This window comes from Clytia hemisphaerica, unplaced genomic scaffold (assembly GCF_902728285.1).
Source record: "Clytia hemisphaerica strain Z4C2 unplaced genomic scaffold, Clytia hemisphaerica genome assembly, whole genome shotgun sequence".
Taxonomy (NCBI): Eukaryota; Metazoa; Cnidaria; class Hydrozoa; order Leptothecata; family Clytiidae; genus Clytia; species Clytia hemisphaerica.
The window spans coordinates 230354-257124 of NW_027104420.1; the positions used below are offsets into that span (position 1 = coordinate 230354).

General features: G+C 35.6%; 1 protein-coding gene across 1 annotated transcript; it reads left to right on the forward strand.

Moving 5' to 3' along the window:
• The first annotated feature begins 4442 nt into the window (after positions 1-4442).
• On the forward strand, positions 4443-23059 carry LOC136820323 (uncharacterized). Its single transcript, XM_067076519.1, has 21 exons — positions 4443-4663; positions 4967-5177; positions 7505-7752; positions 8200-8252; positions 8926-9100; positions 9622-9744; positions 9991-10294; positions 11237-11349; positions 12026-12184; positions 12523-12681; positions 13420-13691; positions 14088-14294; positions 14748-14844; positions 15207-15397; positions 16779-16964; positions 18045-18179; positions 19149-19298; positions 20376-20588; positions 21135-21394; positions 21576-21884; positions 22733-23059. Exons 1-21 carry the CDS (start codon positions 4585-4587, stop codon positions 22815-22817), a joined length of 3729 nt encoding a protein of 1242 aa, XP_066932620.1. The 5' UTR covers positions 4443-4584; the 3' UTR covers positions 22818-23059.
• The last annotated feature ends 3712 nt before the right edge of the window (positions 23060-26771 follow it).

The window sequence follows — 26771 nt, forward strand, 5'->3', positions numbered from 1 at the left end:
GTCTCACGTTAAAACAATTTGAAGTCCTTTCCCTTTCTGGGACCTGGTTTTGTCCGAATTGCATCAATTACTCCCTTCCTTTTCCTGTTGAATTAAACATTAAATTCTATGGTTGATGCTCCTGGTGACATGAGTGATAAGCTTCGATCCTTAATATCTGATCTCAACAAGGTCGTCACTAGCCTTAGTGACGAAATTGATGATGAGCTTGAATTTCAGTTCAAGCTCATAGCTGTAGTTATGTTGACTGCGATGAATTCAAATCGCTTGCAGCCAACACTCCATCTAAATTTTCTGCCTTTCACCTGAACATTGCTTCACTTTCAAACATTTTGACGACCTTGAAGATTTGCTTGCCCTCCTCAATTCTAAATTTAGTGTCATGGGATTTCAGAAACCAAAAGCCTTGTTGACACCGAAACAGAAAGTCCTCTCGAAAAAAAAGAGGACTTTGCTATACCAGGTTACGAAAAGTTTTTTACACCAACTGAATCTTCTAAAGGTGGAGTAGCCTTATATATTTCACACTCTTTCTCTTACAAACCTAGGACAGACCTAGACCAAGTTTGCTATTCTTCATGTAGTCTTGAATCATGCTTTGCTGAAATTATCCTACCAAACAGTACCAATATCATTGTTGGTACTATATATCGCCATCCAAAAATGGTTGGCTTCAATCAAGATTTTCTAAAACCTCTGCTTGGTAAAATTTCTTCTGAGAAAAAGCAACTCCTCCTTCTTGGAGACTTCAATCTTAATCTTTTAAAATGCGAGGATGATTCAGAAATAATGTCCTTCATGGATATCCTCGATTCTAATCTTATACTTCCACAGATCCTTTTACCAACAGAATAACTGAGGACTCAAGGACTCTCATTGATAATATTATTTCTAGCCCATCTGATAATGGAACTGTATCTGGCAACATATGCTTTTCCATATCGGATCATCTCCCCCAGTTTTGTCTCTTTCCATCATTTGAAGGTAAGTTTTCCCGGTGAAGATAATACTTTTTTCAGCAAGACTGGTCTGCGTTTCAAACGAGAAGAATTTATTCTGGATTTTCTTGAAGTTGATGGGACCCCTTTTTGAGAGGTGGGTCATAATCCGACTCCTGTTTCAATATTTTAATGACAGAAATGAAGTACTTGTAGAGAGACATCTACCCACAGTCAAACTTACCAAGTCGTAGATCAAAAACAAAACCAGGGATAACGCCAGGAATTTTGAATCAATCAAAAACGTGACCACTACCAAACAAAACACGCTAAGGCTAAAACTAAGGAGTCCAAAGATCGACTCTATGAATTATATCGTAGGTATCGAAATATGATAGTCACTTTGACTAGACGTAGTAAAAAAAACCACTACATCAGATATTTTGATTTCCATTCTAAAAACTCTAGAAAAGTCTGGTCTGGTGTTCGCGATATAATCTCAACAAGGGCTAATCAGAATCACCCATTTCAATCATCACAGGTGACTCTTTGACATCAGATCNCAGAACAAGAACTTTTCGAAGGAAAGCGCAGGTTGATCGCAACCCTGGTGATGCTGACTTATTGATGGGTGTAACACAGCATTTACCCATGAACTTTTCGCTTCAGGAAAGCGCAGGTTGATCGCAACCCTGGTGATGCTGGCTTATTGATGGGTGTAACACAGCATTTACCCAGATATAAGCAAGTGAGTTCTTGTTTTACGCGGGAACTTACCACCGCTACTTGCGCTACCATTTTATGTTTACCTCCCAATTTCAACGGATCCATTTTAGCGCGATTGTTTTTGTGGAATTTCCGATGAGGTGTATTATCATTATCCTTTTATTTTCATTCCTAGAACTTAGACTCAAATTTGGAGTAATTGGTTTTTCTTTTAAATTGTTTAATTGCTTAATTATATTACTCCTGTCTCTCTCTAAAAAAGGGTGTTGAAACAAAAAATTAAAAGTGTACCGTCAACTGCTCTAACTTGGGACTATCTGACAAAACATGGGATGGCAATTCAGCCACCATTTCACCGAACCTCCAAAGTCATTTGATTTGAGTTAATGAACGGTGTATTAAAAAGTACACGATTTCTTTTTCGCACCGAATAGGCTTTTAAATCCAAAAATGAAAAAAATCCCTAGTGGAACTCATACGAATGTCTAGAACGAAGAAGACCAAATTAGTGGCAAAACGATGGAAACGTTCGACATCACTCGCAAGGCAAGTTACACACTCGTTATTTGTTTATCCCATCGGCGTGCAGTCATTTTGAATGCAAACAAACAGTTAAAAAGGGTGTGCTATCAGTGAAAGTTATCGTGACATGTTAATGACAGAAAGTATGATTGATCAACTTGAGTGGAGTTATCAAAACAAATTTGTTGTAAAAGAGATTTAACGTATAAGTGAAAATACAGGCCAGATTGTCAACAGTCCCATGTTTCGACCAATCGTCCCAAGTTAGAGCAGTTGACACCAATTCAAGGGTATCATTATCAAGGGTCATTTTTGACTAATTTTCCAGGGTTTGAAGGCTTTTTTACCGCAAACTTTCAAGGGTTTCTAGGGTTTTTAGTCGATCTTTGCTAATTTAACTAATTCTGTCGTGTCGACAATAGGAGAAAGGTTGAATCCTCAACTCCCTTAAAGTTAAAATGCATAAAATACCCCTAAAGACGTTTTCTTTAAGAAAATCATAAAAACCACGAAATCTTTCAGACAAATCAGTTTTTTCAATTCCCCTGATTTTGAACAGAACCTCAATTACATTCTTCAACAAATACTTTCTTTATAGTTGTGGCAAAGGAAGCCCCAACTATAGTTGAGGCCGATGGAGAAAATCTTTGATTTTCAGTGCTTTAGATTGGTTGATAATTGAAAATTTTACAACCACCTATTCTATAACCCAGACCTATTGATCTCATATAATTTCAGTGGCACTTAACAGCTTAAAGGGTAAAACCCTTAAGAATGGATCGTGGAATATCCCCTTGAATCTCAGGGGTTCCAAAAGTATGTTTTCTGATTTAATTCACTGATGTTTGTATCCCTTGCATTGGCAAAGATTTTGTATTTCTGAAAGTTAGAAATGACCACAAAATTTGGCATTTCAAGGGTTTCAAGGGTATAAATCTTCTACCTCAAGGGTCCCCAAAATAATATTGATTTTTCAAGGACATTTTTAAGGGTAGGCAAAAAATCAAGGATTTTTCAAGGAATTCAAGGGTCCCTGGCCTCCATGACTTCATACAAAAACAACAGCCCCCACCCCCACTTGTGAAAATGCAAATACCCCCAAACATATCAGGTACCCCGAAGAATACTTCCAGGTACCTGGCTTTTTTAGCACTTTTTTTTTTAGGTATTATACCCAAATCTTTTTTGGGGGGAGGACCCTATGTCTATACTGACAGTGTAGCAGCTGTGGACCTCTTCCAAATCATTGGTGGCTTGGACGACCCAGCTCACTGTGCGATTTTGAGCTCAATTTTTTGTAAAAAAATTGCTGTTTTGAACAGTAAGTCAAAGATCAAAGAAATTTAACATCAACTTCAACTGCAATTGATAGCAAAAGTTGTGGGGCTTTCAAAGTTCATACCGTCAACTGCTCTAATTTGGAACGATTGGTCGAAACATGGGACTGGTTGATATCTGGCCTCTATCTTCACTTACTGTTAAATCTCTTTGACAACAAATTTGTTTTTGATAACTCCACCAAGTTTATCAATCATACTTCTTTGTTCCTCTTAGAGTGACAAGAGGACACTCGGGTGTGTTCCACTACGGATTTTTTTCATATTTCGATTTAAAAGCCTACTCGGTGCGAAAGAGAAATTGTGTATTTTTTAATATGCCGTTCATTAAATCAAATCAAATGACTTTGGAGGTTCGGTGAAATGGTGGCCGAATTACTGTCCCATGTTTTGTCAGATAGTCCCAAGTTAGAGCAGTTGATGGTAAATATGAATGGAGGCAGCTTTCATGAGCTAAATCTTCATACCATTTTGAACTTCCTACCAACTTGCCTTCCTCAAAAATGAAGAAGAAAAAATTAGCCGCATGATGTCACCTGCGCGGCAAATTACACGCTCGTAATTTGTTCATTATAGTCAAAATGTTGCAAATTGTTGGCTCATTTGTGTTGTTACTGAGTTGAACGAAACAAAAATTACTCTTTGTATCTTTCAGAAAATAACCACTCGCAAAATGAGATATACCAAAAAAATAAAAAAAATTAAATAAACTTAGCGCGCCCTTATTCAAAAATTGACACCTCGCTCTTATTTGCTTGTGCAGATATGTGAGCAATATTCTTTTTAAATTTAAGGAAGAGTGTAATCTGGTGTAATATATGAAATATAACATGATAGAGTAATTAATCTTAACCTTAAAGCTTTGATATCAGCAAAATAGGATAATCAGATCCAATTTTCAACTTCATTTCTCTCTTTCAGTGTCAAGGTAAATAAAATGAAATGAGAAAATGACGTAACTGCCTTTCACTGGTTGAAATACAGTGCATCAGAAATGATTGTACTGTATAAACATCATATCTCATCAAGCACTGCACATCATTATACATCACATCACCAAAATGAAACAAAAGAAAGTGAAAGAAGAAGGGGAACATGAAGTTTGTATCACTGTCACCATCGCTAAAGCATCCATCACAGGTGAGATATTCTGATCAAAAAAATGGCTTAGTTAGTGTTTTTCAGTATGTACTGAACACTTTATATTGTTTTACAATAAAATACTTACTGGATGTACAATGGGAAGAAAAGTTTATCGTTTTTGGAATAAAAGATGAAAACATTTTCATTCTACATAGCTTATTATTTTTTGTTCTCTTGCTAAATTCAAGACATATTATTTCCCTTTTATGTTAAATGTATAGATGTTTAATACATATACGGTTCAGAATTTTGAAGTATGACATAGGCATTTTAAGTCCAAACTTGATCTTTTTTTTTAAGACCAATTACCAGAAGGCAAAAAATCAGAAAGTGCGCCACAAGTTCAAAACTACTTGCATTGTCAATACAAATTATTACCAGATGACAAAGATTTTATTAAAAATGATATAGTTACTTTTGGTATGGCAGCCAAGATGTATGGAGATAATGACTCCAAAGTCTTGAGGACCTGGAATGATGGAGACAAAACTTGGGTTGCCTGGACCAGCAAGTAAGAGAAATATTTATAACTACTCCTAAAGCAAAGTTGATGGATAAATTAAAAAAGCGCTCAATAGTTATAGAGTGATTTCATAGAAAAATTAAGATTTCATTTATATTGGATCCATAGCATTCTGTAGTACACTAAGCGTACCTGATATTGTTGATATTACATTTCCTTTAAGAAGTAACAACCTTTGTTTCAGACAGTTTATTCTCTCAAAATCCTTTTCTGATACCGGGTGCGCCACAAAAAAGTTTCTCTCTTTGAAACTAATTTTCTCGAAATCTAAAAATTTTAAAAGAACCATTCCTATTTCATTGGAAAGAAGAAAGATAAACTTAAATTTTGTTGGGTCATTTAGGGACCGTGTACAAATATTGTTCCACTTTTCAACGAATTTACACGATTTCTTTCGTTTCCCAAATGATTTTAATCGTTTAAGAATCGTACCAATTTAAAGCAATGTCAGGCTGAAACGTTATGGAACGATTTTAAACGTTTTTCTTTGAACAAAAAGTGGTAAAACGATTTGAAAAGAAAGTCTTCAAGATCAAACGATCTCCTAATCAATTAAACGAATTTGAAACTATCAAAACGAATTTGAAACTATCAAAACGAATTTGAAACTATCAAAACGAATTTGAAACTATCAAAACGAATTTATTACCTCTAAAACGAATATCATACCTCTAAAACGAATATCTAAACTATTAAACGAATATCTAAACTAGTAAACGAATATCTAACCTATTAAACGAATATCTGAAATATCAAACGAATATCTAAACTATTAAACGATTACTAGCTATAGTATCAATGCTACGATGCGCCCGTTGCTAAAAGTATTATTCTGGAATAACATTACCGGATGTAGTACTCTGTCTCATTGTTGGATACGTAAAATGCGACTTTTTTAGTCAAAGCACTCGTTATACATTTTTGGAAAACTAAGGGGTAGGGGAATCAAAATAGCATGGACATTCACACCGACAATTTTAAAAGAGTCCACATAGTTTATAATATGGATCTATGCACTGTCTCTCCACTCTTGTACCTTTACTTGGCCTTGTATGGTACACGAACTGATTTTTGATGAATTTTAATCGAGCAAAAACGATTTCATTTTATTGAAACGTTTTGCCTTTGGATGGAACGTTTTTCTATTTAAAAGAACGATCTATATAAACCTAAAACGATATTGAGAACACCAAAACGATTTTGAGTACACCAAAACGATTTTGAGAACACCAAAACGATTTTGAGAACACCAAAACGATTTTGAGAACACCAAAACGATTTAGAGAACACCAAAACGATTTTGAGTACACCAAAACGAAATCTGGATATTTAAGACGATTGTAAACGATTTTCAAGATTTAAAACGAATGAAAACGAATTCCTTTTCATAGTTTGTCAGTCATCGTTTAGAAAACGATTTTTCTTCAAATTGTTGGCTACTAAATCGTTTCATACCTTTTCACTATACGATTTTTTCTCAAACGATTAAAACAATATTTGTACACGGTCCCTTATTAGATTCGATTCATTAGAACAAAAGTTATACTCGATTGAATGAAAAAGTTACTTTCAGAAAATGCTCGAAATCGTTAAAAATCGACCTATCAAATTTTTATTTTAAAATTGGCAATCACAATAGCCTTTTCATGATTAAGAGCATTTTTCAGTAACTAAACACATAAATTTTGAAACTGAAGGGTTGAAAGGGTTTAAAATCTTCATCAAAATCACTTTAATTTACTTTTACCAAAATTGTCCTCAGATTTTTGGTTCTAGACTGATAAAGTCTATGTAAGACTGGATCTACCTCGAAACCCGTATTTGATGTACTTTTATGAATTTTACCAGATTTTTTTGTCTTTTTCGACGAATTTTTCTTCATTTCATTGAAATTCAACCTTCCTTTATACAAAAAGGTCATTTAGACAGCTAATTATCATTTTTAATGACTGAAACGAAAATACTGATGTATAATGTAATTATGCTTCTGTTTGATTTGATAGGTCGATTTTTAACGTTTTTCAGCACTTTCTGAAAGTAACTTTTCTATTCAATTGAGCATAACTTTTGATCTAATGAATCAAATTTAATAAATGACCCATCAAAATTTAAGTCTATCTTTCTTCTTTCCAATGAAATAGGAATCGTTGTTTTAGAATTTTTAGATTTCGAGAAAATTAGTTTCAAAGAGAGAAACTTTTTTGTGGCGCACCCGGTAGAATCTCCCTGGATATCATTTAATATATCTATTTTAGATCCAATTTGTTATTTTTTGTTGAAATCCCATATTTGAAATTTCAATGGCATTTTTTCAGTGTTAAAGTACGAATTACACAAGACGTTCTACTCAAGATGTTTCAACATAAATTCGAATTAAAACTATGGGACACCAAAGATAAAGTATCTGCCAAAGCAAGATTTGATCGTCCAAAGGCCTTTCGACTTCCTCAGACTAAAACTCAAGATGAGGTTGACTTAGAATCGTTGAAAAGTAAATTGAATAATGACAAAGGCATTATTCATCTTGGGGCTGGATCTTCATCCTTACTAGATCCAAATAGAGGTGAACATTTAAAGTTCTTAATCAATGTTGTTTTACTTGTTTCAACGTTTTCAGCAATTGAGTTCATAATAACACTGGCTTTTAAGACACTCATTCACAAGTACTTATTGTGATGCATGTAAAGTATATTCATCTGTTGGCTGTTCGCGGAGCAGGGAGTGAGGTAGTCTATCCCCTTTTCCATTTGCGGTAGATCTTGGTGATCGAATGCTGAAGTGGAGCACCACATCTACTATCAGCTCCCAGTTACTTACTGCCCATCTTGGAGGTGACAGAGGATCCAAACCAACAACCCTTGGATTGCAAGAGAATGCTACCGGGTCATAAAGTAGCTGCTTTTCAAAGAAGCTTTCAAATTAAAGGCTACACATGTAAAATTTTCAAGGAATTTTTGAAGCGTATGGATACTAGTTTTTTTAATTCTTTATATTCTCCTTTTTTTCACAGTTGAAAAGAAGGCTAACAAAAAAGTGAGCTTTGTTGGGAACTACCACACGAACGTGAGTTTCCATTTTTTTTTGGTTCACTTTAAGTTGTTTCAGTTCTGTTTGGATCACCTAGGGGTCATTTCTTTAGCTATCAAAAGCCCGGTAGTACTTTGAAATCGAAGAAAAAATCAAAATGCTATTGAAAGAAAACAATTTGAGAACAATCCTGAGATTTATTTAATAATCGACTTGATTTTTACTATTATAACAATCCTAAGTTAAAAGAATCATTTTTTTTATACACTGGAGGTGGGAGTGAACGAAAACATTTCTAGGGAGTAAACCAAGAAAAATTTCCAGGGGTCCAAGGACAGTTTCTATTCTCAACTTCAGTTGAGCTACAATCTGACAATGTCTGTTTGTCTGTCTGTCTGTCACAAAAACTTTAGGGCAGCCTGGAGACTTCAAAAATGCTTGGATTTGGCTGAAATTTGGCACACTTGTACCTTGGGTGAATATCTGGTGGTCTACAATCGGGCCTATGAATAATTTGAAGCCACTGAAGTTGAGCCCAGTGCGTTGCTCACGTTCGACTATTTTTATTTTTCTAGGGGTATCCACACAAGAATTTTTCTGACTTTTTGACTTTTTGAGAATGGATCAGCCTAATGCATACTAGTACCAATAAAACCTGTTTTCTTTGCAAAAAAAAAGATTCTTTGCTAACTTATTTTACATCCCACAGGAGCCAGAGCAACAATCAAGCCATCAATTCATTAGTACCACTGACAGTAAAGTTGATGTCAAAGTTCGACTCAATCATGCCAACCAACCCGAATTTAAGAATCTAATCGATTTAGCATCGACCGGTGAAAATCCTTTAGCTGTAGACACTGAAGAAATCGATCGTATCAACAAAGGTAAACGGTTTTCTCTTCAGTATGCAAAAGTGCCGTCCCGCTTGCATCAGGGAATTCGAGTCTGTTTGTTTTTTTAATTTTTTTTGGAAATTTTGCTGTTGATCTTCGTCAACAAATCTGAATTATTTTTTCATGTTTTGAATATGGGTATTCCTGTATTTGTTGCCTGTTTTCCACTTTTCAAATCATTTGGAGAAAACCTTGATTGTTCGGATTTACTTTGCTTTTTGAATGAGAAAATATCAATGTTTTATACACTGAGGAAAAAAAATCTCGTTGTTTGACTACATTAAGTGGATATACATTATTGCGAGTACTAAATTTTGCGAAATTTGATCCACTTAATTTCAATCCATTTAATTCTAAGGTTTTAAGTGTGATAATGATGACGACAATCTGTTGGTCATAAAATAACAATTCTAAAAGCGCAGATGTATGTCCATGGTTTAGAAATAATAATATGACATTCCTCTTGATAATATCCTTCCAACTCAATAAATATTAATTAAACTATTTTGAAGGAAATGAAGAATACAAGGAGAAAATAAGTACGAAGACTGAAAGAGAAGATAATACACTGGCAGTACCGTCAGCCAATAGGAAGAGTAGTAGAAGTAGTACACGTAATACCAATTCAAGAAAATGTATGTTTTGTCATAAAATTACGTCATGAACACCAAGAAAGGTGGTCAAATCTTATCTTTATCTTATATCGACATCATTTCAATATCAATGCAAATTCTTTATAGTACATCTTTCAAAATTATCAGTTTCAAAGAGATACAAAAATTGTTTTATTTTCCGTCTCAAATTTAATAATTTAAACTAGGTAGGATCAATGTCAAATTCCATCTTACACGAAAACTTTTATTTCTTTACTAATGTTTTAGCATTACGTCATGGTGCATCGTCAGCATTACGTAAGATGGCGTCAAGTAAACAAGACCATATCAATCAAAACGGGTTAGCTTGCATCGCAGTACCTCTCTCTTCTCTCTTCACCAATTGTCTCTCCATCAGTAACACGTTGGAAGAACCAATCTCATCGTTGGAAGAGGTCATTGTCATCTTATCCTTGGATAAACCATTGCTATCAGATTACCAAAGATTCAAACTAAACCCTATGGTGCTGACTGTGAAATCAGCCAACTTAATGCCTAAAAATGGATTAAGTTACGATGAATTGCGACATCAGTAAGTAAAATCCGCCCCCATCTCCCGCCAACTTTTCAAAGTTTTTTCTTTTCAAAAACAGTTAAAGTAAAGTGCTTGTAAAAATTATTATCTAGACTGAAATATTACGATGAATGTACAATTAACTCTTGAGGCAAAATCAAACTTGAATGGTGATGGGGGATGTAGTTTAACCATGGCATGGACCAGGGGTTTAGGTACCCCCTAAGAAAATAGGTACCCCCTGAATTTTAGGTACCCCCAAACAACAGACGTTAGTAGGTACCCCCTGTGATTGATACCCCCTGTGACTTGAGTATATGTCAAGAAATGAAAAAATTGTATATTTTTGCAATTAAAAAGATTAATGATAGTTAGATAAAAGCAAGATAAAATATAGTTCCCAAGCCCCCAGACCTTACTGCATAAAAGTTAGATACCCCCAGAGATCATAGGTACCCCCTGAAATTAAAAAAAAATCCAGCCCCCAGCCTTTTTCAGGAAGATTTTGGTTGTAGCCCCCCCCTGCGGGCTGGGGGGGGGTTCATGCCATGTAGTTTGTTTGAATTTTGTCATTCAAAAAAAAAGTTTTTGACGCTTTTCCATTTTAAAGAACTCCGCCTCTTGGATTGTCCAGTTTTTTTTACTGTTACCCCTTCCCTCCCTGCTTGACGGAAAACATGGGCGTAATTCGTTCTATTCTAATGAAACGACAAAAAACATTAATATCTCTTAAAGAATAAGTGGCCAGGTTCGTTTTGGTTGTCACAATATCTTTAAGAATTCACGAAATTTGAATCGAACGTAGGTCAAGACCCAGGTTATTTTAGCTTTACTGCTATCTATTGTATCCTCAAGATCCGACTATTTACATCACTGTTAAGCTTGGAAAAAGCACATCCTCGAATCTCAGAACCATTTTATCTGAGTGGTTCCCTTTAAAATTTATCTCTTTCTCTTAAGTTGTCATCCAGCTTATGTGAAGTACAAATTCTATGGCACTGTGGAACATCGGAGTTTTGCAAAAGAACACTCTCGAAACATCAAATTCAATGATAGCAATGTTATCCTATTAGGTATATAAACTTCTCTTTATACATAGTCTTTTGTTATGAAAATTAGTCCCACAAAAAAACAGGTGTAATCGAAGTATCAATTGACGTCAAATGAGCTCAGTAAAGCTTAAATTGCAGACGTCATACATTCACTCACCATCTGAATAAGGCTATCACTGTATCTCACTAACATTCTGCCGGTTGGTAGTGTGAAGGTTTCGATCACAGACTTGCACTGCAATAGACTGTGTTTGATTCCAAGCACTTCCAGGCAGGGTGTTCGGGAAATATGGTGACTCTCTACCTTCACTACTTCACTAAAACAGGTGTCTTTTTGGGTTATACTTCATTCGGGGGGGGGGGCAGATTTCGAAAATGGGTCAGTCGGTATGAAAATAAATTTCTAGGGTCGGAAGGTCAAGATAAAAATATGGTGACGTTTTGAGGTAGTAGACTCGATGAGCGACTTTTTTGTTATTTTTATTGTGATGCTTTTTCTCACTGGGATGCATTTGCACTTTTTTAACAAAAAACTTATAAAGCCCTTTTCAAATTCAATATTATTATTTTTTCGATTTTCGGAAAAAACAGGGCCGGTCGGACCCGTAGCGTAAAAAAATAATTTAGCGTTTGTGTCGTTTCGGGACGGTAAATATGTCATATGATCTCAAACATCTCTTAATTTTTCTTCTCCCAGGAACTTTGGATAAGAATCATTTGTTTGAATATTTACGAGGACCACCATTGAAAATTGAAGTTCATGATCGGGATGTTAAAGAAACACCGAAAAAGAAGTCTTCGGTGTTCGGTAGTAAACCCGAGGACGAAAATATTTTCAACACTGCTTACGCCGGAGGTTGGTTTAATTTGAACGTTTCTTCTTATGATTGAGGGTGTGAAAATTATCTCTACTATGGCAGTCTCAAAAATGGATTCATTTGTTTATTTTCTTGTAGAGAAACTAATTTCTAAGACTAAACCCTTCCAAATCTATTGGCAACACTATCAGATAGAAAGATGAGAATTTGAGATCGAAAATGCTCATTTTTCTAGTAAAATTTTAGGTTGAGGGGTTAGAAGGCATGACTGTGCTATCTATTTTTCTGAAAAAAGTCCTCTATACTTTTCATCTACATAGTCAAAAAAAATCTTCATCTAATAAAAATTTCGACCATTGGTCTTATTCATCTATAGGGACGCTGTTAGGATTAACAAATCAAGCTAAAACAGACAACAACACTTATGGTGTAGCGGAGTTTGATTTATCAGAACTCCTGAATGGGGAGCGCATTTTGCATCACACATCACCTATTAGAGCTTGCAAACAATCCCATGATATTCTCAACAATAAGGGTAAGATGACATCTTTTTTCATCAGTTTTCTACGTACAATTAGAGTGGATTAACACAGGCATACCTAAAATTTTGAGTTACGAAATTTTTGCGCTGTTTTTTTTTTTTTTTTTTTTGCTTTGGGCATACGGTATTGCTGAACCGCGGAAATTGATCCTTTTTTCAAAATTCCTTCGGTATTTCGAAATTCTGAAATTTTTTCGGTATCGGAAATCAATGATTTTTTGCTATGAAATTTCGGTATTATAAGTTATTATCCCCCTTTTTCGGAATTCATACATGAAAAAATTAATTTGATGAAAAATTAGTCAAAACGAGGAAAATTACCCAAAAACTCGGTATCGGAATTGCAAGTATTTTTTTACGGAATTTCGGAAATTTTGGCAAAATTATTCGGTATTTTGGAAATGGCAAACCCCGTACGTTCCCCCCATGTAGAATAAACTGACTTTTGGAGAATATTTTCTGATCAAAACTTATAATGGTCAAGGTAAGGGTTTAAAGTTCAATGATGTCGTCATCGTAATCTTTTTCTGAAAGATGAAAATATGCAAAGTGACAAATTGTCTTGAAAATCAAAGATTCATTTCAAAACCTAAACCTCCTTGCTCTGTATAGATTTTTCATGCAAACTCAACTACCAAATAGTCACGGGAAAAACCTGCCCCTTAAGATAGATGTGAGTTTAGACCCTAAACAAAATATCGTTAAATGAAAGTTGTTTTTCTTTCAAAACAGCATCTACAGTACCAGTCGGTGACTATCTTGAAAGTGGAAGTGAACTGAAAATCAAAGTGGAACTGGTCCGTAGTCTAACGGAACAGTATTATGCGACAGACACACGTGACAACCCCACGAGTTTAATGTCCAGTACCTCAGTGAACCAGCCAACACACGGTGAACAGCAGCAACTGCTTTCTAGCACGACAGTGGACAGTAAAGGCAATTTGGAGACCATTACAAGTTCACAAGAAGTTAATTTAAAACAACAAACTAATGACCAACCTTCGGTAATTGTTTTCTTTTCACGTTTTCTTTTCAGCCTTAACCAAACAGTATCTCCATCTCGCACAGAACGTTGTTTAAATGTCTCTTTAACAGCCATAACATTAGATGGATGTTAAAAAGACGTTGTGTGCCAACATGGACGCATGCAGATCATTTTCCGAAATCTAATGGGTCTTTCTTTATAATTTTTTCATTCATTTTGAAGGTCAATATATGTAAGTTGTATTAATTTGTCAAGTCTCGGGCCGCGCTATACATTTTTAAAAAAAGGCAACTCCTATTTTCGGTCAACCCTTGCCATTCGTTTTCCTGAAAATTCTGCTTTGATTATCCCTAATAAAATTATACCATTATTTAGAGTTGAATAACAACTGATCAATGACCCTTTCTTTTCTCAGTGCCCTTATGGCCGGATCGTTTACATCTTCGACTATAAAAACAAAGATTTTTTGGGCAAAATTCTTGGTTTGACCACGGAAATCAATGCCAAATCATTGGACTTTTGGACTTATCCAAAACACGTGATCGAAGCTGCTCTTTCCACTTACAAGCTGTCCGAAAGCCAACAGAACGATCGGACATTGGATATTATTACTGGTTGCCAGGTAACCCTCCTAACATGAAACTGCATATTATTTCAACAGTATACTCCCAGTTATTCAATTATCCAAGATAAGATCGAATTGTCTACCCCGACACGTGATATTTTTCTTCCGCGGATGTATCAAAAGTTAAGTGAGTTAATGTAGTAGCTTACTCTGTCGTTTTGACAAAATATCGAATATTTTGAGGGAAATTAAAAATTTGAAAATCTCGGGGATTGATTAATCGGGAGTCTACTGTATTGCGCCTACTTCCTAGGCTACACTCCTATAAGATATGTTAGAGGTTTCAAATCTTGACTTTGATTTATAGCAAGTAAGTAGAATATAAATTGTAGGGTTAGGTGCTTTTCAACATTAACACCCAAAAAGTTTTAAGCTCATGCTTTTCTCTTGAAATGAACCCGGTCTTCTTTTGCGCAATTTTTTCTCATTCGTTTTGTTCCTTTCTCTTAGATCATTGATGGCGAATATCACATTTTTGTTCTGGAAGGTTTGGCGCATCAAGGTGTCAAACGATTATGGGACGAGCTGGAACATCCAAAATTAGACGGTACGTTACTGTATTCTATTTATTTCTCATAAGAATCGGGTAATCTCGCTGGAGGTCCGGCTGTTCATATGTTCATTTTCAACCAATTTTACTGCAATAGTATTAGTTTTTGCTAATGTTTGTAATAAAAAATCGTAAAAGCTCCAATCCGATAACTTGAACTTTTCGTATGACCAGTTCAATAGGGTTTGTACAGTCTATCGTTAGGGTGCGGCGCTCTTTTGAGTTGAGAGCGGTGTTCTACTACTTTTCAAAATATTTTTTTTTAGGTGCGGCGCTTATTAGAGGGGTGCCATAAAGATATCTAGAGATGAGTATTTTTTAAACAACCTTTATTCTTTCATGTCTTCAAAATGTTACAGGTGGAGGATTTTTCCGTGTGTTATACAATTCCGACATGACGTTTGCCAACCGTTTGTATATTTCACTGGATGTGGATTTGGCAAGGATTCGATTGCATCAACCAATCAGTAACATTGTAAAGCAGCCATTATTGTACGTTCGTGACATGCTTCCTAGTAACTGTTTCCAAGCAGTGACAAGACTACACCAGGTAAATACGGTGGTGTCTCCATATCTCGAAAGCTCAAAAGGTTTATAAGGTATTTTTAACAGAAGCGACCATAAAACTTGTATGAGGGAAAATGTTCGAGTTACAGAGGTTCGATTAAAACAAAAATTTAAAAATTCATGTAACTAAAAAGCCCACCGGGAACACTTTTTTGAGTTAAAGGAGTAAAGCTGGGAGCAAACCGTCAAACATTGTTCTTCAAACATTGTGACGTTTCATGTTTGAAATCGATGTTTGACGGTTTGCGGAGTCAAAAATCGTATCTTTTCAACAAAAAAATCAAAAAATATGTTTGAAACAATGTTTGTTGAACAAGTTCATAATTTTTTCAAACATTCAACTCGGGGTTTCCCTAGCAGGAAGACATTGCATTGCTAATCGAAAATTGAATATGATTTCGAACGCGTGATTTGAAAAATAACCAAAAGAAAGAAGCCGTTGTAATGCAACAAAATAAATGTTTGAGACAATGTTGGAAAATGCCGCGCAAACCATTCAACAAGAAAGTTCAAATGTTTGAAGAACCATGTTTGATGGTTTGCTCCCAGCTTAAGGCTTAAGAGAAACGACCATGAAATATATTGTAAGAAAAGTTCGAGTTATAGAGGTCTTGCATTAGAGCATTAGAGCACAGTTTTGGTAGTTCGGGCTCAGGTAGTTTTGACTGGTTTTGGAACACATTCCCTGCATTTTTGTGTCATACATATTAGATCGTCAATTTTCCGTTTTCAAACCTCGATTAAAAATTGAATCTTCTTCTAACCCCCCCCCCCTCCAGCTTATAAAAACTCGCCAAAATCCAATGCTTTCGAATCCTGGTTTTCTGCTCATCCTCTAGTGAAAGGATTTTCTTACATGAATGAAGTGCAACTATACTCTTGTCTCCCGAATAGACGGGGGGGGGGTTCCGAATAAGCAGGGGGTAGGAAAATTTTCTAAATTCTAATAAGCGGGGGGGGGGGGTGGAATAAGTGGGGGGTAATTTGAAGACAGAATTTTTTTTAACTGATATCAATTTCAGCAACAAAAAAGAAATTTTAACAAATGAACACGTAAAATAAGAACAAACTAACAAAAAGGAAAATTTTTAACAAGTTTAAGTTATATCTTGAACTATTATAGCAATTAGTGGGGGGGGCGTCTATTCGGGAGACAAGAGTAGAGGTCTACGAATCAGACTATTCGAATCCCTCTATGATATGAAAAGGGTTCTTGGCTCGAATAAAAGATAAAGTCTGAATCGCAGACCTCCACAAAACCGCAGGTAAGAAGCACGAATTTGGTAAAGGATGCCAGCAGCCTAAAATCAACATAAATTTCCCAGTGTTTGTAAAATCTTGAGTTTATTTGTCCTCCTTTTTAGCTGTCACAATCCGTCAGTTTGCAATCCGTCATACGTAACGACGTCTTGCCGACTGTACCGATGATCGTATCACTTGGTCGTGAATTTGGTGTGCCTTTAACACGAAATGATCTCCACGAAACAACCTCCTTGTTGGCTCCCACTGAAGCTGGAACGAAGAATGTAGATAACATGCATCAGACACAGGTAACTAAGGTACTTTAATGGGATATACTTTCACGGGGATTAAATTTCGCGGTTGGGCCTATCCGCGAAATTCAAAAATTTGCAATATTTTCATGATTTTGTGACTTTTACTGTCAAATAATGCATGTTGGTTGTTCAAATACGCATTATTCGCGTTTCTTTGATGCAAGTGGCCATTGAAATTGTATTTATTTGATACATTTTGAGTTTTGTTTAGAAATATTTTGCGGATGAGGTCCTTCCAAATTTCCATTTGGATAAAATTTCGCGGATTTTCGCGGATTACACCCAAATCCGCGAAATCCGCGAAATTTAATCCCCGCGAAAGTTTATCCCATTAAAGTAGCTTTGAATTTTCGGACCTATTTGCACTCTGGAGGTCCTATAAATCAACCTTTGTCCGTCTTTCCGTTCGTTAGACGGTTACCAGCTTTTTCTCAGGATTGGCACATTACTCTTGTCTCCCGAATAGACGGGGGGGGGGGTCCGAATAAGCAGGGGGTAGGAAAATTTTCTAAATTCTAATAAGCAGGGGGGATGGAATAAGAGGGGGGGGGGGTAATTTGAAGACAGATTTTTTTAAATTGATATCAATTTCAACAACAAAAAAGAAACTTTAACAGATGAACACGTAAAATAAGAACCAATACTGACAAAAATGACAATTTTAACAAATTTAAGGTCTATCTACACTGTAATAAAATATTGAATTATTAGAATTTTATTAGCGGGGGGTCTTAATAAGAGCGGGGGGGGGGTTGGATTTTTTTTTTCTTAACAATTAGCGGGGGGGGCGTCTATTCGGGAGACAAGAGTAGTTTTATTTCAGATTTTTTTTTGCACAAAGACACAAAATGGCAATGCCCGAAATGGTCCAAAATGATGGGAATATGTGTGTGAAAACCGTTTTTGAGCATTTTCTCGAGATTTTGTCGTTAATTGGTGTATAGTGATGATCAATGCCTTTATCTATACTTAATTTTGCGGTCTAAATTTGACTTTTGTCCGGAATGCACGAAATTTGATACAAGAATATTCTATCAAGTTTTTTAATTCAAACTATATCTTTCTCACCAACAGGTGTCGGAGATGAGTGTTAAAGACCAACAAAAGACACGTAGACCGATAGACATGACGAACAAAGCGTATGATGAATTAATGGAGGCGCGAATGAACGGTCAAACACTTCCTATTGATTATATCAATGCTAATATTGTAAGTCTTAGACGATGCTATCTCCCGTTAGAGGAATATATGCGTGGAGTTTATAACCGTAATGGGTGATAAACGGGAAAAATAGCGGCAGTATAGTCTTTGTAGAGTTACTGTTTATTCCGTTCCGGGCTAACTTCCGTTTTCAAATACATCCCGCCTATTAATTTTTCCCTTTTAGTGACCTTGTATAGAGGATAGATAGTATCTTCTATGTAAGTCTTGAAGTCTACAGAAACTATAAATTTACTCATCCCCGTCGAAATAAGTTTCCCTTTTCAGACCCAGGCGTATAGTTTTTGTTACAGTCTGGATTGCTTCTTTGTGTCCCGACTTCTAATTTGCACCTTATTATAGTTTTCATTTGTTTAGCTCAGGCGGAATCGTTTTGCAGTAGTTTTCCCTTAATCCCAGGCTAGAGATAAAATAGTTTCACGTCATTTGAGATAGTAAAGACAAAAAAGGTTACTCGAAAATTATAACAAAGTTTTACCCTTGCAAAAGACTCATGATATGCCAAGCGCCAGAGATGTGTGAATGTACCTAGATAATCTAAATTTATTTACCCCGATTGAAAGAATAAGTTAGGTATCCCTTTCCAAACACAGACGTAAATAAATAATTATCGGTAGAGTTTGGATTGCTTCTTTGCGTCCTTTTCCTCTGATTTCACCAGTCTCAAACTTTGAATCCAACATTATGTTCTATATAAAAGACAACCTATGGATCTTTTCATTAATTACGTTACGAACATCACTTGCCTCGTTTTGAAATTATTATCATGGTGATTAATTCCCAGCGGATTTTATTAAAACTACTTACTATTCATAAAAAAATCAATCAATGTCTCAATGGAAATAATCACCATGGTAATTGTTTGAATACGAGGCAAGTGATGTTCGTGACGTAATTTATGAAAATGTATATTGGTTTAACTGCACGTTTTTAACTTGACAATTCTTTTATCTATAGAAATCCCTGATAGCATTATCGCGTGCACGGACTCGAGTAGTCACGCCGAAAATCTCGTTTGAAGATGGCTCAGCGGTCCACAACTACAGCACTCAAACACTCAACACCTCTGCAATGGCTATGGAACAACTTAGAGCAAAATTAGCACAAGTGAGTGGTGTAATTTTTCTCTAAACTCTTCTTTGGCAATCACTGATATAATGTGACTAATAGTCTAGCATGCTAGATGACTAAATTTAGGAATATATTACTGTTTTACATAAACGAATCGAGCTAATGTGACCCAATAAACGCACCCCATTTTTGAGAAATAATTTCTAATATATTTTTTTGATTTCAGGAGATGAGCTGTACCCAAACCCTTTCTCCCCGGCAATTACATTCCTTCGTTTCATTATCAATCCCCATTCCCATTATACCATACTTACCCAAAACAATCTAAAAGTCTACTCAACATTCAAATCACCTCTAAGCTCAATTTCATCATACAGTAGTTTTGAGAATCAATTTTATTGTTTAGAGAACGTTTGGATTGTTACGGGAAAGTATACTATAGGCGTGCAAACTTTCGCGAGCAGAAACTTTCGCCAATCAAGACGTAAAAATGAAAATTTTCACAAGAAAAATTGGACAAATACTTCTTTAATAGGCTTGGAACTTTTGTCTTTTGAATCATTAAGCTTTCACAGGCTAGAAAGTGTCATAAATGTTACATTTTATTCAAAGTTTGAAGTTTTATCGATTTTTGCGAAGCGAATTTATGACTGAAGCAGTTTTGCTACATTGTGTGCACGTAGCTTTAACTTCTATCCCAAGCGAAAATTTACTATATAAATCACATCTACAAACCGATGAGATTCGAATAAAAATTTTCGAACGTTCGATTTTTTAAGGCACCATTTACATTAAAAAAGAACTAGAAGAGAAGAAAGAGTGTTGCGCGGCGGGACGGCGGTAGCGGGTGTTGTGCCGTCGGTGTGTTTGGGGTATTATAAGGCTTAAGACCCCTGTATCTTTTGGGGTTTATTTTGCTAGCAATTTGCGAATTGAGGTGGAGTCTGGATCGCTTCGCAACCTTTATTTATACAATACGGCTAGTCTATTTTTTCAAGAGTTTTCCGCGAACTTTCGAGAATGGCCCAAAAAATTTTCAAAGACATTTACTTATCGCGAAAGTTTCTGCTCGCGAAAGTTTGTACGCCTAAAGTAGTACCTTTTTGTATTCAGGATCCAGGTTCACGATACACATATTGTCATGATTATAATTCGGCTACCGTCGATCCAGTCAACGTTACACAGAATAAAAAAATGGCGGCATTAGAAGCGAAAGAAAAATGGAAGACTTCGAACGGCTTTGTGTTCCCTGGTATGAAAACGGCTAAAGAATCGAATCAACATCCTCAACAATTAGACGAGGCTCGGCTGGTTGAATTGCAAAAGGTGAGACCTTTTTTTTCGAACTTACTTCAAATATCTTTTTTTCTCTACATAATTCTCATCAGCTTTGGTTTGGATTAAAAACAGTTCTCGTTTTGCTTTTGTTGGAGAGCTCCATGTATACGTTGTATTCTCTTTAGCAAGGCCCAACGATTTTCGATTTTCCTTCTTCATTTTTCATCATTTTTTTTTTTTATTTTCGAATCTTTTTGAAAATTATTAAACATTTTAATTCGTCCACTCGAAAGTATTGGGACAGATTCCTAAGTATCGCCCCCCCCCCCCGGGGGGGGGGGTACTTATGCAAAAATGGATGATGGGTATGTGCGGACGGTAAGGGCCGGTTTTTTCTCTCTAAAGGTCGGAAAAATCAAAAAACAAAGGGTCGGAAAATTCAGGATTTTTAGAAATAGTACCCTAGTACCCCAGGTGTTTCCCAGAATAGGTTTTTGTTAATTCAATTATATGAGATTGAGATTAGCATAAACATTCCTTCCATCTACTATCACCTTTCGACATTTCACCAACTCTGTGTTACATCTTTTCTAGCCATGGCGTGAAAACGTTGCACACGCCAACATTCTGAAACCAACAGTAGATCGTATTCTCTTCAAATGGATTGATCGTGATCAAGACTTCAACAATTGGTCCAAACCGCTTGATTTCTTTGGCGGGGACATCGTGGCACCTGATACGATCCATGCAGCAGGTGAAACGTTGAGGGCGGAACAGAGTGAACACCAGAGGGCGGAGGTTGAGAAATGGGAAAAGAAATTGGTAGTTTCTGATCCAGTCTTTCGTACGCATAGGTAAGAAGGTAGTTGAATATTTCCACAAAGTTTCACTAGATCATTTAGTCCATTAAGTTGAGTAAAAACATAGGGTTCCTAGGCTTGCATCCTTCAAAACTGGCATCCTCATCTTCTGTATTACTTGCCGTTGTCGCTGAAAAGCTTGACCTTTTTTTGGAAATTGTTGTTACTTTTTCAGATGTTTGGTTGCTACGGAGATGAAAACGAAAGGACGTGACGCATCCAATCAAATCGATCGAAAGGAAGGGATCCTTAAAGACAAACCCATTAAAACGTCTCTAGGGCGTAACACCCTTCGCTTGGCACCCATCCCTCACACCGCCTGTGTAACAATTTGTGATTCTGACGAATATAACGTGAAAGATCAAAACGTCGGTTTTCATCCAGGCGATTCGGAGAACATGTCTTGGACGCGAAATCAAAATTGTATTCCGGTTCGCGATTACGATCATTCTCATTTTGAAAATACTAAAGGACAAGATTTCAGGTAAGTGGTTAGGAATCAACGAAGTATAAGCCCGAAGGGCTAGAATCGAATCTCCTTGGTAGGATTTGAAGCCAACAAATCCTTCCAAAGTTACGCGGCCTTGCACGACCCGCCGGGTTTCTACACAAATGACAGATCGAAACTAAAATTTACCGCTTAATTTCGAAAAAAATATCACTCGAAAACAAAGGAATTGCTAGATTCAATCCGTCATCAAAAATACTGCGTATATTTTAAGGCTTCACTTTTTCTTGCCTAAGAAAGGTTAAAGATTCTCCTCTAGCCCTTCGGGCTTTAAACTCAATGTTAGGAATACACAAAATAAGATCAATGGTAAGTATAGCTTTCAGATGGTAAATTTATCATTCAAAGTTTTGTCTTGAAAATGGTATCAATGACGTCTCATTGGCAGGTAGACAACGAATATATTGATTGAAAAACATTGAAACTTTAATATTAAAAAAAAATATGGGACTCGGCAAGCGCCAATACGGTTTCAAGTGCGTTGAAATCGACATATCCGGATTGCACTGCGCCCGAGCCTCATTCGTTCTTCACCACCGTGAAGGTCTGAGCAGGCGGGTGCTTCTTACGTACGTACGCAATAAAGGAGGAGGGGGTTTATAAAAAGTTTACGTCTATTGTTTAAATTACGTCATTTCTTGTTGGCTGCCTACATACATATATATTTTAAAAAAATTTCACCATTTCAGCAAATTTCTTTCAACTTTCTGTTTGCTAGTTCAAATTTTTAGAAGGAATCATGAGAATTAACACCCGTAGCTAAAACAGACCCTCTTATCCTTTGATGAAGTTTATTTCAGAGTTTCTTTTTTCCCACGTTTCAGACTTGTTCACACTGACCGTGAAAAGATGAACATGAAGATAAAACCGTTGTCGAAAGAAGAAAGAGCAACGCATTTATTCTTGTAGAAATTTCCATGCATTTAAAAAAATCTAATTTTAATCAACCCAATATATATTTTTTACAGGGATAACATATTTTTATTAATTTATGACTTGTATTGTTCTATTCAGTGTAAAAAAAACGTAAACAAATGAAAAAAATATTTTTAAATATAGTTTGATATTTTTAACTTTATTTTTGGGATGGTTGTGTAAATAATGTTTTCAAAATTATTTTTATACCTTATAAAAATTGTCTAGTTCCATATAATGAAAGATTGAAACCTTATTAAACTGGAATTAATTCAGTACAGTCCACTGATCACATTCTGTTGCTAAACCCTGTTACAAATTAGAACATAGGTGGCTTTAAGGAATTGTGTTTCTTTTAATGAAGTAATTCGGTCTGCAGTAGTATCGAGCACTCTATGTGAAGAGAAAATTTATAAGGCAAAAGGTTATTACCAATGTAAAATCAACGGAAAAAATGTCAGCTCATAAGTGAAATGAGACATTTCGACGCTTATGGTGTTTGCATGATGGGGGAGATGGGACACTCGAAATAGTGTGTCTGTTTTTGTTGTCCCAGTCTATTCTGCTAGAAATTAAGTAACTTTTAAGCTTGCAACCAAAACTTTGAAAAATTACTAAACAAAAACCATCTGTCTTTCCTTGGACACTTGGTTCTTAAAAAGGATAAATTTACTCGAGAGAGTGGTTTGGGAATTTTTGAAAAGACTTTCCACAGGGACGAGTGCAAAGAATCAAAGAATCCTTTTAAATTCTATCAAAGTTTACTAACTATCTTTAGTGGAGGCAGTAGAGGCTGCATATTGTTTTGAGAAAGACTTTTAGTTGATTAAAATTGACCAATCAGTATTCAGAAGAATTATTTGAATGTCCTACTCAATATTTGCGTAAAAACATTTAATATCAAAGTCTATTTACGATAAGTCTGCACTAAATTTTGTTTTGCTTGTTATTTCTCAACCAATGCTTCAATCTTAAAAAGTTTGGTTTCGTTGGGAAGGTAGGAAGAAGCTTATTAATTTACTGTTAGTTTTTTCCGTGAAATTTGAAAAGAACATGAAAAAAAAAAAGTAAAAAGAAAAAATTCAACTTTTTATAGATAGGTTGTATAAACGTTATTTTTACATCTTTGGAAAGCTTAAAGGGACCTCTCACTTAAAAATGATAACAAGGCACTCACTTCATAATCATATGAAAAGCAACTTCCCAAATTATTAGCACGCAAAACTCTTTCTTCGCTCCATAATTACAAATTATAAATTTTGATGTTCACTCAACTTTCAGAAATTTCAAATGGCTTCTGAAGGCCTTCGAATTTTCTCGCGCTCTTGTCGCACCAAGTTGTCGACACAAATGCACCGGAAAATTACAGTATGAGTGTAGAGGCCAGCTCTGGTTTGAACAGACTAGAATCCGCGCTCTTCTCCGAAGAAAAACCCTTTGCTTGGAGTCGAGTTGCGGGTTTATGGAGAATCGGTATCGGCTTCAGAACTCCCAATGAGCCCCGGTTGTGTTGGTTTCAGTCAGACGGAGAAGCCATACTGTTTTCAGAGGAATTTTTCGATATCTCTACAGGAACTAGCAGTAAGTTTTATGTTCTTTGAATATGCTGTTAGGGGTTTTTGGACCAATATAGTTTAATTTCCTAAAGATCACAAACAAGCGAGGGGTCCCTTTAAAGCTTGGCGATTTCAAAAATTTATACTTTGACTAGGAAATATAATTAAAAAAGTGGTTTAATAACCAAAGAGTACATTTGTACTAAAGTTAGTGATTTTCATCATTTTTTGAATCTTTTTAAAAAATTTTTTTGTGATTTTCATAAATGTTCACAGTGATCTTTCATTGGAACTTTTGTAAAATCGGTATTATTTTGGCTAATATCCTTTGTATCTTTGTATATTAAGTAGTGCTCATAAGGAGATGAAATTTGGTATATAAAGTCTCCTTATAGCAATGTAAAAGTAGAAAAAAAATATTTTTGATACATCAAACTGTTCACCAGTTATTGGGCACTTTCGTTTTCGAGAGATCTCTCTATCCCGTCCTCATCCCGGGTGAGATCCCTCTAAATCGGAATCAAGATAATCCCGGATAGGAAAGTTCTAGAGACTTGAAATTTTCACAGAATGTACTGATATTTGTCCTCTAAAGGATAAAAGAAACAGAAAGCATTTCTTCTCAGTTAATTTTCTAAAATTTGGCTAAAACAAGGAAATTTGAATCCGATTAATCCAATCAAAGATCGCCGTGGTTTTCATAACTTTTCAAAAAATAATTTGAAATTTTTTAATTTTAAGAAAATTTCCTTATTTATTACTTTTGCATTCAGTCAAATGTCTTTAATTTAATCTTTGCTTGACTTATAATATAATGCAACATTGTTTAAGTCGTTGTCTTTTACACTTTTGGCGGAAACGTGAAAAATTGACCACCTTAGGAAAATGAGTCATTGTTATCTCACTACGCACGTTAGCGTTAAGCTTAGACAAAATTCAAAGAAAGGAAGGATTGGGCATTCCATTGTCTTTTACCCTTTTACCCTGCATTTCTAGGAAATTTACAGCACATTTTACAGGCTCCTGAAAGATGAGAGCACTTAAGGATTATGCGATTCCAAAATGAAATGGATTATGCGTTCCATGTCTAATAACTTTTCATGTAATAACTCTATCTCCGTGAAATTTTCCAGAGTGATAGAGGGAGCTGTAATCTATTCAAAAATCCAAAAATAATTCGGATTAGAGCAGTTTTGGATCATCTATTCCAGTTTTAAAAATTCTTGAGGGCCTTTTTCATTAGCAGATATAAGCTGGTGACCAATTTCTTTTGTTGTCGGAATAAGAGTTTTCAAAACTATAAACTCTTCTTTATTTAGAAATCGTATTTTCAATACTTTGGGAGCACTCAGGGATTCAAGAATTCCAGTCTTCGACCAGCACTAACCTAGCACTGCTATTTTTGGACATTTGTTTGAAAGAGCTCTATTTCTTGATAATAAATGTCATCGTGAGTGACTGTTTTGATTTTGGGTCACTTTGGGTCATTTTGGTTAATAAAATATTACTTCTTGCAGAAAACTCAGTTTGAAGACAATTGGAGCGCTTAAGGATTGCCTATATTCCATTTATTCCTACATTTACAAGGTTTGAAAATGGAACGTCTAATCCTGTAAAGCTTGTGATTTTGAACAATAAAATGCAAGCATACGAGAGGGCAGTTAATAATGAGTCGCTCAGCAATATTTTAGTTCTGAAAAAGAGCATTTTAGGATCAAGAAAATCCTTATTTTTTCGATGTTATTTAATACCAAGTTTTTTATTTGGAATTAGTGATCCCAGATTGCTCTTTCACGAAAATCATATGATCTTACGAGGCCCGGAATCTTCGAGTTAGAAAACTTCGAGTTAGCAATTTTCGAATTAGCTAAATTATGACGTCATAAAAGTGCAAATTATGACGTCACTTGACTCTAACTCGATTTTTAATTTCAAAAAAGGATTTTCGAGTTAGGATTAACTCGAATTTTATTTTTCGAAATCACAACCTTTTCGAGTTAGCTAACTCGAATTTCTTTTTCACAAAACCTTTTTTCGAGTTAGCTAACTCGGAATTTATTTTTCGTTCACAAGTTTTCGAGTTAGCTATCTTGAATATCATGAATATGCATTATGTTTTATGCATTTTGTACCTGCCGTGCAAAAATCAGCAATTTTGAGAAAAATGGTCTCGAGAAGACAGAATTTATCCTGAGGTGAGAAACTTTTGTCTTATAATGACGCGACGCTGCGAAAGAGCCTTTTTTCACCAAATTTCACCAAATTTCTTTATTTTTAACGGATTTTCAATTTAGCAAGGACTAAGTTTCGCGTAAAGGATCAAAATTCACGAATTTACCATATTTAATTACTCCACGCGAAGTTAATCCACCTAAGGCGGCAGACACGTATG

Bases quoted from the DNA above. Each gene is read 5' to 3' on its own strand.
- LOC136820323 (XM_067076519.1), top strand. From the start codon at position 4,585: ATGAAACAAAAGAAAGTGAAAGAAGAAGGGGAACATGAAGTTTGTATC. The intron at 9,101-9,621 runs GTAAACGGTTTT...ACTATTTTGAAG, and splicing joins AATCGATCGTATCAACAAAG to GAAATGAAGAATACAAGGAG. The intron at 21,395-21,575 runs GTAAGAAGGTAG...TTACTTTTTCAG, and splicing joins CCAGTCTTTCGTACGCATAG to ATGTTTGGTTGCTACGGAGA.